Below are 14,770 nucleotides of genomic sequence, written 5' to 3' on the forward strand. Positions count from 1 at the left end.
TGTGCCTTGCATCAATGGCAGATCCTTTGACCACATAGCTTGGGCTTTGCTCTGTTATGCACTGCCAGCTTTGAAGCCATCTTTAGAGAGTTGTATGCCTTTCCTGATCATGTCTAATCATGGTTACTTTCTGAATGCGCTGTAACTGTTTCAAGGAGCAAGGGGTCACTGGAAATGTAGGGGTAAAAGTTAGAAATGGGACTGAGCCTTGAGCAAAATGGCATCCCTTCTTGCAAATTTTTTGCAAGCTATGCAGGAAGATTTTCATTAACCTCTAGAAAAGCTTGATGCTTGATGCAAATGTACAATATGTAGGGGTAGAGCTAAGTGGTGGGGTTTGGGGTGGATTAGGACTGAGCAAACACATGGGGAGAGCTAGTGAGGAGTCCAGACAGCACCAGAATGGAGATTTAAACCTGCAACCAGATTGTACAGTACGGTGGCCCGAGAAGTCTCAAACGAATGCAAATTCAAAACGATGTGCAAAAAGAAAAAACACAATGACATTTGAGAAAATCACAAATACAAAAACTTGCTGCAGCGCATGAATACAAACACTCAGCGCCACGCAAAGATACATAAACTCGGCACAGCGCAGAGGCAACCAGATTCCACAACAGCACAAAAATACAACAACTTGGTGCAGCAGATGCAAATAAAAACTCACAACACAATGGAAGTGAGGCCGTTATTAGGGACAGACCTGCTAAGCCTGCTAACAGCTCCACTAGCAATAAAGTTAAGTACAACACCGCTACTCAAAATAATTTCTGTACTCACAGTATGTAATTTGTAGTGTGTTTTTTGTGATTTTTAATAACTGTAACCTTCTGTACAGTTTAATATGTATGTAAACACCTATCTAAATCAAATTGATCGAGTCTATTCATTCGTCTGACAGCTTATGTCATGCATATCGGACCCCAAACGTAGCTGTCTGCGCTGTTTGCCGGTTAAAAATTACTTCTAAAACTTATCGATTAAAAATTAAAATGTGCACGAAGTGGAGCTGACAGACGAACGAGCAGTGTTTACTTCCTTTATTTACTCGATCCAAGCGTGTCTTCAGTAAGTTTGAGTTGTAGCACGTAACTTTATTGCTAACGGAGCCGTTAGCAGACTATCAGGTCCGTCCCTAATAACGGCCCCACTTCCGTTGTGATGTGTTTTTATTTGCATCTGCTGCACCAAGTTGTATATTTGTGCTGTTGTGGAATCTGCTTGCCTCCGTGCCGAGTTTATGTATCCTTGCGCGGCGCTGAGTGTTTGTATTCATGTGCTGCAGCAAGTTTTTGTATTTGTGTTTTTCTCAAATGTCATCGTGTTTTTCTTTTTGCAAAGCGTTTTGAATTTGCATTCGTGTGAGACTTCTCGGGCCACCTTAGTACAGGACTGTTGCTTCTTTACATGAGTGCCTGTTTGCATTAGATCCACCCTTCCTAGCTGCATGTGACCAAACTGACTGTCTCTTCCAGCTGTAAATCTTTTCTGTGTGCAAGCTTCACAGGATGGTTGTTATTTCAGATCTGCTAGAGCTTGTTGCATCATATTCTATAAGAGCTCATGTTATTGCTTCACTTCCATTTCTCTAACGTCCAGCACTCGGCCAGCTTTCTCATCCAGAGCAGCTCATTATTCTCTCTCTACACACTGGCAGTAAACTGAGGCTCAAATAGCCTTTCAGTCTGCTGAAGCTGAGCCAGGCGTTGTGTATTTCTGTGTCCAGGCATCACCACCGTGCTGACCATGTCCACCATCATCACCGGAGTGAACGCCTCCATGCCTCGGGTGTCTTACATCAAAGCCGTGGACATTTACCTGTGGGTCAGCTTCGTCTTCGTCTTCTTGTCGGTGTTGGAGTACGCCGCTGTCAACTACCTGTCCACTGTGCAGGACCGGCGGGAGCGTAAGCTGAGGGAGCGGGCGCGATCGCAGGTTTGTCTTTGACCTTATATTTTTCAGAAAACTCAAAGCTGTATGTTGATAAAAGAGGTTTCTCTCTCTCTGAGTCACACATGTCCCTTTTCAACTTCACAAACATCTGTCAGCCTACAACCATGAAAAAGTGAAATACAAAAGCCAACAAGACAGCTTGTACCGATCACTTAAGTGTATGGTTTGAGAAAATTGGTCCAATTTTACATCCATCATCTCATCACTGAAACGTCTTCCACAATTCACATAAAAATGCCTGCTGTATTACAGTGCTGGCTGTGGTGTGGGATGGAAATAGAAACCCACAAGATGCACTATTTCAAAATAAAGCGGATGCAAACTAGCAGAGTAAAATAAAAAGTTCTTGGTTCAGCACTCTTATTGAAGTCACTGTAAGTGAAGTCCAAAATGTGTCTAAACACACCAGTTATGTTGGCTGTAAAAATGTGAAAACACTGAGATCCATGTGTGACTGACCATAACAGAGAATCGTGACTGTCTCTACAAAAATGCCTTATGCCATACGGACATGTGAAACTAAACCTTATTATTGGATTTAACAACAAAGAGATTCCCTCTCTTTAGCTCATAAACACACAGTGTCTAAGATCTGCTGTTAGTAATAAAAAGTTTAGACTTTTTTCTCGTCATTTAAACTTCAATCTTGATGGCAATTATTTTCTCCTTCGAAGGTGTTCCTAATTCTCTTCCGTAAAATAGACACAGTACGGCTTAGCAAAGGGTCAGTTATAAAATTTCAAGTTGAGCATCCAACAAACATTTGGGCAGACAGTGCTGTAAAATAAAAAGTTAAATAATAGTAAAATAATCAAATACATTATATGTTAGAGAACATTGGAACATGGTTATTTTAAAAAGTCTGGATGCTTTTGACAATATCAGAAATGCCGATATTTACAAACTAATTTTGGCTGATACAGATTAAGTGAACCCCCAGCTCAGAGCTAACTCCGCCCACTTCAGACTTTTGAAAAATGTTCAAAAAATGGTCAGTTTGGTACTGAGAGGAGGAAGGGGGGAAGGATGGGTTTTCCTGATGAGGTGGGGACAGTGACTCCCCTCCCCACAAAGTGACACAAAGTCCCGCAGCACTGCTGGCTCGCATTTGGCTCCAGCACCCGTGTTACTAAAGCTGGTGCTCTTGGAGCTGAGGCAGTAAAGGAGAGGATGGAAGTGGTCTTTGAATGGATGGGAGTGTTCTCTGAATGGATGGGAGTGTTCTCTGAATGGATGGGAGTGTTCTCTGAATGGATGGGAGTGGTCTCTGAGTGGATGGGAGTGGTCTCTGAGTGGATGGGAGTGGTCTCTGAGTGGATGGGAGTGTTCTCTGAATGGATGGGAGTGTTCTCTGAATGGATGGGAGTGGTCTCTGAGTGGATGGGAGTGTTCTCTGAATGGATGGGAGTGTTCTCTGAATGGATGGGAGTGGTCTCTGAGTGGATGGAAGTTGTCTGTGAATGGATGGGAGTGGTCTCTGAGTGGATGGAAGTTGTCTGTGAATGGATGGGAGTGGTCTCTGAATGGATGGGAGTGTTCTCTGAATGGATGGGAGTGTTCTCTGAATGGATGGGAGTGGTCTCTGAGTGGATGGAAGTTGTCTGTGAATGGATGGGAGTGGTCTCTGAGTGGATGGAAGTTGTCTGTGAGTGGATGGGAGTGGTCTCTGAGTGGATGGGAGTTGTCTGTGAATGGATGGGAGTGGTCTCTGAGTGGATGGGAGTGGTCTCTTAGTTGATGGCAGTGTTCTCTGAATGGATGGGAGTGGTCTCTGAGTGGATGGAAGTTGTCTGTGAATGGATGGGAGTGGTCTCTGAGTGGATGGGAGTTGTCTGTGAACGGATGGGAGTGGTCTCTGAGTTGATGGGAGTGGTCTCTGAGTGGATAGGAGTGATCTCTGACTTGATCGGAGTGGTCTCTGAGTGGATGGGAGTGGTCTCTGAGTGGATGGAAGTTGTGTCTTAGTCGATGGGAGTGGTGTCTGGATGGATGGGAGTGGTCTCTGAGTGGGGGGGGGGGTCTCTGAATGGTGAAGTTGGTTGGAGGCAGTAACCTTTGACCTTTTATATAAAGTTTGTGACATTTTTACGTCACAAAAGCCCTGCCTTTTCAGAAAAGATTTTCATGGCAGATGTCTGTTTGAGCTTATTAAAGCCATAAAATGAAGATTTTTATCAGTTTGGGTGAAATGTCAGAAATAACAGCAGCATTGATGTGTTTTATCATAGTTCAGTCAGATTCTTCAGTGTTCAGCTGAAAAAAATGTTAGTGTTCACTACCCCATTGATATTTAGAACTGACAGGCAGATTTTAAAGACAAAATATGGGCTGTAAATATCAGACATTTTCTTATCTGTTGATACCAATAATTCGTCAATAATAATCGTCAGTTCATAATGTGACAGAAAAGAAAAGCAAATTCTCTATGAGGAATCGTTAAAACTATTCTTGGCCACCATGTGCCATCAAAGCTAAAACTAATCTAAAATAATTATTATAATAATTATTATGATTACAACTTATAGTGTCCTAAAAAAGAACATGTTATTAAGCTTTTTGCAATAAAATTCTGTGATGTTATTTTCATGAGGGAAATCATTTTATGTGCATTTTTAAAGAAAGAATATAACCATAAACTGAACAAGCTTTAACTCCAGTTTATTATTGTTTATATTAACAGCTAGTGTAAATATGACAGTAAGCTTATAGCAGATTATATAATCACATTTAATCTTCTGTTAAATAGAAATAAATGACTCATCTAAACCCCGAGTGCTTATCCTTTCCTACACAGTATTTTTTTTATATTAAAACAAAATTTTCATAACAATATAACAACTCAAAAATAAATTATACGTAGCCTTCAACCAAAAGTGCCATTATTTTTTAATTATTATGTCACCAAATTGTTAAAGTCCACCCAGCCAATTTATTTTGTGATTATTTTGTTGTCCTCATGGCTGTTTTATAGCAAAGTTTTGGCCATCAGCTATAATAGTCTAAATGTCACTTCAGGCCTGGAGAAGGGCCTGACAGTGAAGGTCCACAGCCAGACTGTTTTTTTTGTGTGACACTGAGAGTGTTTTTGTCTGTTAGTTTTTGAGCTAAAAAGAAATCTGAAACACAAATAGGCTGGACTTTTCAAAGGAAACATCTGTGACCTTTGTCACTGTTTGTCTCGATTTCACTAAAACAGAGTGAGTGCAGGTCGTGTGTCATTAATGATGAGCTGATACTGAACCAAAGGTGTTATAGAGTCACATTCCTGTTCCCTCACCTGCACCCTGATCAAAGCAAATGTGTACTTAATGTTTCTTAAACCAGTTTTGCTTGAAAAGAATACAAATTTTAAACTCGTACTGTCTAATCATTATCTTCTTATTGTATGTTTTCTCCTTGAACCAGTCCCTGCCCTGCACCTGTGGGATCTCCCAAACACGGACCATGACCATGTTGGACGGTACTTACAGCGAGGCTGACACCAACAGCCTGGCCGGCTACACGGAGGAGCCGATGCCGGAGGAAGAGCAGGAGGAGCTTCACGAGGTTCCTGAGAAACCGGAGCACATGGTGGTGCATCTATCAGTGAGCAGCGAGTCCACCAACACGAAGAAGAAGAAGAGCTTGCGTGCACTCAACATCATCCAGAACACACATGCTATTGACAAATACTCACGGATGATTTTCCCTGGCTCCTACATCTTCTTTAACTTGATCTACTGGTCCGTCTACTGCTGAGAGACGATCTGATCCAGACGGTGGCCAGAGGGATTATCACTGTTTTTATGCTGCATCAACGTGGGATTCTTCTGGGTTTCTGAAAGGGGTGCTGTCTGTCTGGGGACGGTATATCATTGGGTTTAAAGCTTAGGCAGAACCATAGGGGATTCAGCGCTGAGACTTTGGGATTAATGAAGCTCTTTTATTGTTTTGTTTCGTCCTCATGCAGCAATTTGAATGTTCTTTAGCGTATTTATTTCAAACTGAACAGAAATCATTTGGATGGTGTATTTCAGCTAGCTCTAGTCGTCACAGGGTGTTTCCACACCTACAGATCGTTGCTTTGTTTCTCCCTTGGTCTTGGCCTGTTCTGTATTGACACTGAAATATAGTCAAGATTGCCAAAGCACACTGCAATACAGGGCTGTCCTTACACCGTCACATCACAGCCTGCTTTTCTACTGCATGGGTCAACAAATCCCATGTGTTCTGGTCGCACTCTTCAAACTGGGATGGCTTCAGAGCACTAGTTAGCAAATTAGTTAACCATAACCGAGGAGGTCAAATCTCATCACCATCATCATCACCACTCACAAAAATACTCAAAAAACTTCTGTAGCAGCGCATGAATGAGAGGGGTTAACGCTCTGCTGGGTTCAGGCCTGTTTCAGACTGGGTGTGTGGTGGCTGCGTGACAGCTTAAGTTTGTCACAAGTCAGGGCTTTCTGATTGCCTGGGTGAATGCTATGTCTTGCACCAAGAATCTAAAGAATACAGAGTAGAGGGCTGCATTGGGATTGGGTCCCACCAGGTCCCATGGGACCCAACACATATCCCACGGGAGCCGGCAGTTTGAACTTAGCTGCGGGTGGGAATTGGCGGCTGAAAAAAACACTGGGGGATCAGGATGTAGCCTAGCGACAGGATGATGGAGTCAACAAATGATGTAGAAAAGAAGCTCAAACAAGGTCTATACAACAAAAAAAGAAAACAAGGCAAGTCTGGCAAGTTTTGTTTCTGCAGACAAGCTCTGATGGAATGACAGATTAATATCTACTAATGAATACTAAATGGCAAGACAAGTACAGTTTCATAAATAATTATTTCAACTGAAAAAGCGGGGTTTTGTGTTGTGAAAGGTAGTAATGTTTATGCTGAGAATGGCTAAATAAGCTGTCTCTGGTGCTGAAACGTGGCAGATTTGACTGACAGCTGCCGCTCAGAGAGAGAGTGAGGGAGAGAGATGCTCTCCGTCGATGGGCTATTGTAGGTGCATGAATCTCTATTAATATCCTATAAAATGACGTGTTTTCTCCTGCGGGACGGGAGAAGACACAAAATCAATACATCTCTATTATTGTGCGGGCATGGATTCTCAGGGTTTTGCGGGTGCGGGCGGGAGTGGACATACACATTGCGGGTGCGGGTGGGGGTGTGACACACACGTTGCGGGTGCAGGCGGGAGTAAAACACACACGTTACGGGTGCTGGTAATGGTCAGAAATTCAGTGGGAGCGGGCAGGAGTGGGATGAAGAAAACAGTCCCGTGCAGGGCTCTGATACAGAGTTCTCAATACTTTGAGCTGCAACACCAGGCATTTCTTCGAAGCGACACATGCTTACATCAACCGAAAACCACAGAAAAACAGATAATAATTCAAATTCAAAGTTTCTGTCCTGTTGGACCCTTCCACAGCACAGTGACACCATTTAAATCACCAGAAAAGTCCCAGCCAGAACTTAGCTTAGATGCTGTTTGCGTCTCGGTATATCTAAAACAGAGGATGATCCTTTTTTCTTATACAGCAGACAGTTTAATATATTACCCATGTGTTTGGGTCAATAATGCTAATAATGGGAAGTGAAGGGCAAGAAATGATTTGTCATTAAAGCATCTTTGTTTAGAGCTAATTAGCTAAAATGAGCTATTTCATGTTATCTAATGATATTGTGAGGACCACTGACAGCAGTCAGTCAGTGTTCTGGTGCTGTTGGTTATGACAATTATATTTTTAACAAAGAGAAAAAAATCCACCACACACTGAAATAGACTTTACTAAAACTTCTTTATGAGCGAACAATACGTTTCACCTCTAGTTTCGCTGGTTGGCTCATGATAAAGTTTAAGTCTATTCAGATTGCATGTGATGATTTGTAATAGTCAGGAGTTTGTAGAGGACCCAGGAGCAGAGCTGGAGACAGAGAAGCAGTTTTAAAGGTTTTATTAGAGGACACAGGAGTGAGCGAGGGATCCAGTGAGACGTTAGGGCTTGAGGTGTGAGGAGAGGTGGTGGAGGCTGGAGAGTGAGTCCCGTGAGAGAGTGTGGCAGCGTGGCAGTGGTTGGGCAGAGCACTGATGGCACGTGGAGGCACTGGAAGAGTCGAGGAGAGATCAGGTTAGTCAAAGCACAGGAGCACTCTTGCAATAATGTTTCTCAAATAAGTGTGAGAGTCTCAAGAGGGCCAAGATACCACTGGTAGAGTGGTAATAATCTGGCGCTGGAGTTGTCTCAGAGCGAGGCTTAAGTGAGTGTAGTGATTGCTGTGATTACGTGCAGGTGCAAAGGTGCCGGTGACAATCAGTGCTGGTGCGCGCCAAACCTCCGTGAAGAGAACAGAAAAAACTCTCGGCAGGAAATAGTCCACAGGAACTAGTCAAAATAAAACTGAAAAATGTGCAATCACCACATGTAGTATTTTTTTCTCTTGGTTCACTTTGGACCTGCTACTGACCGGCACCTGACTACCTGGGCTGTGCACGGGGATCTCTGTTTAACAGTTATATTTTGATCGAGTTAACATAATATTTGATGGATTAGGAGAAGTCCATTCAGTACTATTGTACCGTTTCCTTAAGCAGTGTTTCCCAACATTTTTTCTTGGAGCCCCCATAGACCTGCATAAATAGAAAACTGATGCATTGTTGTCAAAAATCCCTAATGAATTTACTTTTTGCCTTGACAAACCCTAACAAAATAGGTCTACACAGGGGTTTAAGTTTAAACCACTTAGTAAGTGTTTTACACTGATTTTAGTTCATATGTGGAAATCTAGTTTTTAACTTTACTTACTGGTATTTTTGATTTATTGAAAAAGTTTATTTTTTTTATCAGTGGTAGTACAAATGTTCTCACTGAGGTAAAAGTGATGAAGAAAGACAGGGCTGTGACAGCAGGGAGCCAACACACCGGAGCAGAAACGGGACGCAGCGGTCATTCAGCCAACATACACCCAGTCTGAAACAGCTGTTATGGTTTAAAGAGAGGCCTTGTTATGATGACTGTGAGTTTAATGTCTTTGAGATTGTTTACATCAGCTGTTGAAAATGAAGGTCTTCATGAACATTTCTATGTTTATTTTTCTTTAAAACATATCCAATGAGTTAATTTTGATATGAAACAAACAGAGACATTGGTGAGCACTCGTCCCATTTTCAACATCTGTTGTAACTACGATCTACTTCCTGTGGATTTTATGAAGTACAGGAGAGGTTTGGTGAGTAAGTGTGGGAACAAAGCTTCGCCAAAAGATGGCGCTATTTCCTCCTGGCTTTCGATATGGTAACTGTCTAGATCACCACAGTAGCTTCTATTAGTCCTGTACGATGAAGTCCCAGACCACCTCTGCTTGCTTGTTGGGTATTTTGTTCATGTCACAACAAACCAGGCCAAGAGGAAAACATCTCTTTGTTTCAGGACAAATGATAAAGTGTGAAAACACCCTCAGTCTTATTGGCTTTTATTGCTATTCTTGAAAGTTTTTGTTCTTGAAATAAGGAGAGTCTTGTCGGGGGAAATCTTCACGATGCTGGAGTTAAACCACTGTTTAATGGGAAGAAGGAGTGTTTTCAACTTTCAGCCAACAAGAAGTTCCAAAACTGTTTGCACCAAGCAGCAACCTCTGGTGAAGAAAAATGATGCAAAAGTGCAACAACCTGCAGTTCCCCCAGTGTCCACTAGAGGCTGGCTTTAAAAGTCAAGGAATCCCCATTAGGTCCCAAACTAAAAGTCAACTTTTTACCATAGAAATAAACATGTTTACAGTCTGGTATTTAAGAAAAAAAGGTATTGTTGTTCATCAATTGTCACATCATTCACACACTACTCTAAGTGGATGTAATGCTCCGAACTGTTTGCTTTTTGCTAGTAAACAACAAAGAAGAAGCAGAACACACAAAGAAGAAAGGATACATTCAATAACTAGCAAGACTAGCGAGAAGACACATCTGCTTTCTCCCCCTCCTCAGCTTCTCTGTTGTTTTTAAAAAGCCTCTGGATGCTGGATGTGAAAGCAAAGAGGGCTGAAGACATTACAGATGCTAAAACATTGTAGAGGCTAAGAGTGGATGTAGGGCAGTACAGGTGCCCAGTTTCAAGCCTCGCCACAATGTCCCTCGGTGTGTTTACGCCAAACAGTTGGCGGTCCGTTCCTGGCTCATGCCAGCTTGGGTAACCCCCCTTAAATCTGCTGTTATTTAACAACTGTGACCACATGTGATTTAGAACTGCTGCTGGTGCTGGATGAAGTTTGGGCCATCACAGCTACGTTTTTTCAGAAAAAAGTCCCAAGGATATTTGAAAAACCAAAAATGTGAAATCCAAGGTAATACTTAAGTCAACAAACCTTTGGGACAAATAAATGCTGAGAATTTGATGACAATCCATCAAGTCTGAACCAAAGCAAACTTTCCCTAGAGTCCCAGTACAACTGAGAATCAAGCATTTCATTATGACGGCGTTTACGTGTCTGTCAGAGAGAAACGAGCATCTGATACTTCAAGCTCTATCAAAGCAGTTTTCATGCCCGAATTTCTACTTTCATCATTTTTATTCAACGATTGACTGTTATACAACAATCAAACAACAATTTTAACTCAAGACTTGTCAAAATTAAAATGTAAGGTAACTGTGAACAAATGTGGTTTTCTTATACTTTTTTTTTTTTAATCAAAGCTTTTAAAAGCTCCACAAAAGTTTGATGATGAGTCCCCTGTTTGCAGATGATGTTTTGTCAGAGAACTCCAGATGGGGGGCAGGAAGTGATTTCTGAAGTGCTATGACATTGTAAAAGTTTTGTGTTGTTTCAGCTGTGTCTACCTGTCAGACTGGAAAGACAATCTTGAGCTACTTTCAAGCCCTGAAATTTGTTAAACATTAAGAAAAAAGTAAAAAACCTTTAAGGAGAAACGCAGAGTAAAAACCCAAATCTAAAGTCAGACAGTGCTCATATACAGTCTGTTTCCACCAAGCGGTCCAGTCTGGTTCAGTCCAGTATGTCACAGTGAACTGTGATCTTGCTTGTGTTTCCATCCAGACTCATTCATGTCAGGGAAAATCTGTCTCTCTTTAGAGATGTGGATCACATGGCTCAGCTCAGTAATAAGAGCCAGGCTCTTTATTTGGTACCAGTTTGGTGTTCTGAATGTGGATTAATTAATGTTAAAAAGGAACAAAAGAAACTGGAACTTAAACAGACACTAACTCTTGTTCATAAAAGAGCCTGCTTGTTTGCAAATGAAACATCTCTTTCCTTACAAGGTTTATTTTCATAATAGTTCATCAGCAATCCCGGTGAAAACGAGGGAGAAAAGCTGTTAAAGACCCTGTAAAGTGAATCCAAAGTTTGTCTAAACACTCTAGAAATGTTGGAATCTGGTTGCTGTAAACATGTGAAAACACTGAGATCTACATGTGACTTAATTCTGGATTTAGACAGTTGGAAAGTTTTTTGACTCTTTCCTGGCCCCGCCCCCTAACACGGCAATATAAAGCCACAGAGCAGTTCATGTCAGTCCAGTCTGTTGTTAGCTGATGTCACTGCCTTTATTGAAAGTTAACAGTCAGTTAAATCCTGTTTTTTGTTCATCGTGAGGTAAATTTACCAAATCTGTCAGCCACAGTGGTCTATGGATCATTTAAAGCATCAGAACAGAGATTTGAGACAGAAAACAGACTTTGTCTCTTCTCTGGACCAGAGCCAGGCAGCTGCTCTGATCACGAGGTAAACATTCTGATTGTAACAGTTTTTGAATCTAAGAGGATCACATTTCTCCTGAGTGGGCGTGGCTTCAGCTAATTCATCAGACACGCCCATACCCTCCTGGAGCAGGTTTTACTGCCTTTTTTTTTTCATAATTTTGAAGGTTAATTTAAGAAACTTAGAGATGTTTTATTTGACTGAAATTTGATTTAGAGGTTCATAACACAGTGACCTGTCATACAACAAACCTAAATACAGATTTATTTTCACTTTACAGGGTCTTTAAAGGACTCAGCTAGCCTCTTGGCTCAGTACAAGACTCCTCAAGACTGTTGTCTCTTTATCTAGTAGGAGGTCAGCAGGACTGAGTCATTAGTGATATCCATCACCTCCACACCAGGTAAATCCAAGAGTACCTGGATGCAGACGAGGACCTCCACTTCATACTGGAAGTCGGACGAGCGCCGCCATAGCTAATCTTCTAACAGCCGAATATATATATATATATATATATATATATATATATATATATATAATTTATTAGACCACCTGTCATATTTGTCTCAAACACAATCCAGCATCATGAAGTGCTTTAATGTGGACTCTTTCATTTTCAGTCAGCTCTCCACGTTTTACCATTTTGAACAGGAATGAGGGATTTCAAACTGAATTCATCCAAATCTGAGCTGGCTCACTGGGCTTCTCTAAGAAGTCAGAAGTGAATCAAGCATAACATTCAACCACTAAAACTCATTTTTCTGTTCAGGAATGCAAGTAAATAACTATAATTTGACATTAATCAAGAAATATTAATGTGCTTTACTAATTTTTCAGTTTCTTTGTAAATCAGTAAATTTGAAAATTCATGGATAACAATAATAATTCTATTTTAGCAGTAAAAATATTTGGGTTAAAGAGCTTCTACATATTGGTGTATTAACCATTGCAGAAACATAAAAATGATTTTGGTAATTACCAATAGTGTTACTTTAAGGCAGATGTGGCATAAACCTTACTTTGGTTAGGGCTAGGGTGGTCTAATAAATGTGTTAAGTACTGTATGTATATTTTTTTTAAATAAAAATATAATTTAATATAATATACAATATTAAATTATATATATATATATATATATATAATTATATATGTTGTATTAATTATATTTTATTTTTAATCATCTTTTTTGTCAGAAAACTTGCGTATTCTTTGTCTACTTGTATTTCCTTATGTGGCGGGCTTGGCGCTATTAACATGGCAGCGACACATGAAGAAAACAACGAAGAAGACGTTCGGTTCAAGTGACCTCCGGCATTAGAAGATGAGAAAAGGCAGCGCTCGTCCAACTTCTGGTATGAAGTTGAGGTCCTCACCTGCATCCTGGTCCCTCTTGGTAAATCAGTTAATCCATGGTAAAATTCCCTTTTTTCTAAAGTGCAGAGATCAGCCAATGGATCTAGAAATGCAGATCCACTTAGAGTTTTAATGGAATAATTTTACTTCTTTCACATTGACTCCTAACTGCTGTTTTCACTTCTGGCCCCCACATCTGATGTCAGTCCATTTAAAACCTGGTCCTTTTAGATGGATGGGTGACCCACAGAGCTGAAAGTGAGTACAGCTCAGAAAACCTCAGCCCATAGCTAAAGCCTGATTTAAAATTCTTCGTTGAGTTGGATTCAGGGCAATGTAGACTAAAGAATAAACCTGGTGACAACATGAAATAAGTCATTAAGACTAAACTTTAAGAAAAAATGAAGTCTTGGATATAAATCAGTTTGATAAGATTGAACTTTAAAAGCAGAAACTGAGACATTTATCTGACACATAGTCTGCAAGTCAGAGGGGACAGCGCCAAATATTTTGGCTTCACTTTTAAGAGCTGTCACATCGTCCATCTTTTTGTTTTCTACCATCCAAACTTTGAAGTTCTACTCCAGTTCTAAGACTCTTAAACACAATGGTGATTAAACACGCCATCCTCTGATGACAACATTTCTTTGGTGTTATGAAGTGGTTGGTCCTCAACAGAAATCAGTTCAAAAGGAAACCAGATGTATTTTTTTGAATTTTTATTCACTGCCAAACAGTTTATTTATGCATTCCCTTTAGCAGAGCACTGCCATTGATCTTAAGAGCAAAAACAAAAATGTGAACAAGTTAAATAAGCTTTAAGGATGTGGATAAGCAGCCTACGTCATCCTCCAGGTTCTTAAGAGTCAAGATTTTTTTTTCTAATGTGAAGAAAAATGTGTTTATTTCTATGAATCGTTCTACCAAGACCATAATATTATCTGCCTGTGTTGACATGTATTTTGACCTTTTTTGTTTTGCACCTCAGGGCCATAGCACTTACATGATACATCAGGAAGTATAATTTAACATAGGCATGTCAATATTTTCACAATGGTGTAAAATTACTCCTGTAAATTTCTGGGGTCATTTATGTGTATTAAAGTGAAACAAAGTCAAATATGTGAAGCCAAATCATGTTCAAATTTATTTTGTACGGAAGCCCTCAGTGGACATATTGTAAATCCATCTATTTTACTTTGGTTTTATGTAATAACATGTTTTTGCATATTTGTAACACTTAAATGTAAATATTAGATGAGGATAACCTGAGTAAATACAAAATGCAGTTTTTAAATGATGATTTTATTTATGAAGGGGGGGAAAAAACACCCAAATCTACCTGGCCCTATGTGAAACAGTAACTTCCCCCGGTATTCATGAATTCACTGTGATTAACCACATTTTTTGGACAGCTGAGTTCAATTTCACTAGCCACACCCAGGCCTGATTACTGCCAGACCTGTTGAACCAAGAAATCACTTAAACAGACCCTGTATGAGAAAGCAAAGGGCTTTGGGACTCTGTAGAGAGAGTCATTATCCACAAATGGAGAAAACATGAAAAAAAAAAACAAAAAAAAAAAAACAAAACAAAAGTCTCTGTTTCCTGTGCATATTTCCAGTTTAAACAACAACAGAACAGAAGGTTTACTGCCTCCTGTTTTAAGGCATCTATTAGCTGTTGTCCTGTACACCAACAGTCAAAGCATGATGAGACGATTCTGTTTTTGGATGAAATTAATGTCAAGTAAACAGCCCCCTTATGT

At 40.4% G+C, this 14,770-nt stretch overlaps 1 protein-coding gene across 1 annotated transcript in view; it reads left to right on the plus strand.

The window, feature by feature from the left end:
• The window catches only part of gabrr2a (gamma-aminobutyric acid type A receptor subunit rho2a), a 77,777-nt gene extending 66,215 nt beyond the window's left edge, over positions 1–11,562 (plus strand). The window contains exons 7-8 of the mRNA XM_041812796.1: positions 1,727–1,935; positions 5,359–11,562. Coding sequence (XP_041668730.1) covers positions 1,727–1,935; positions 5,359–5,691 — 542 coding nt within the window. The 3' untranslated portion in view covers positions 5,692–11,562. The remainder of the gene's footprint in view (positions 1–1,726; positions 1,936–5,358) is intronic.
• Positions 11,563–14,770: the final 3,208 nt, after the last annotated feature.

Source organism: Cheilinus undulatus, linkage group 18, assembly GCF_018320785.1.
Source record: "Cheilinus undulatus linkage group 18, ASM1832078v1, whole genome shotgun sequence".
Taxonomy (NCBI): domain Eukaryota; kingdom Metazoa; phylum Chordata; class Actinopteri; order Labriformes; family Labridae; genus Cheilinus; species Cheilinus undulatus.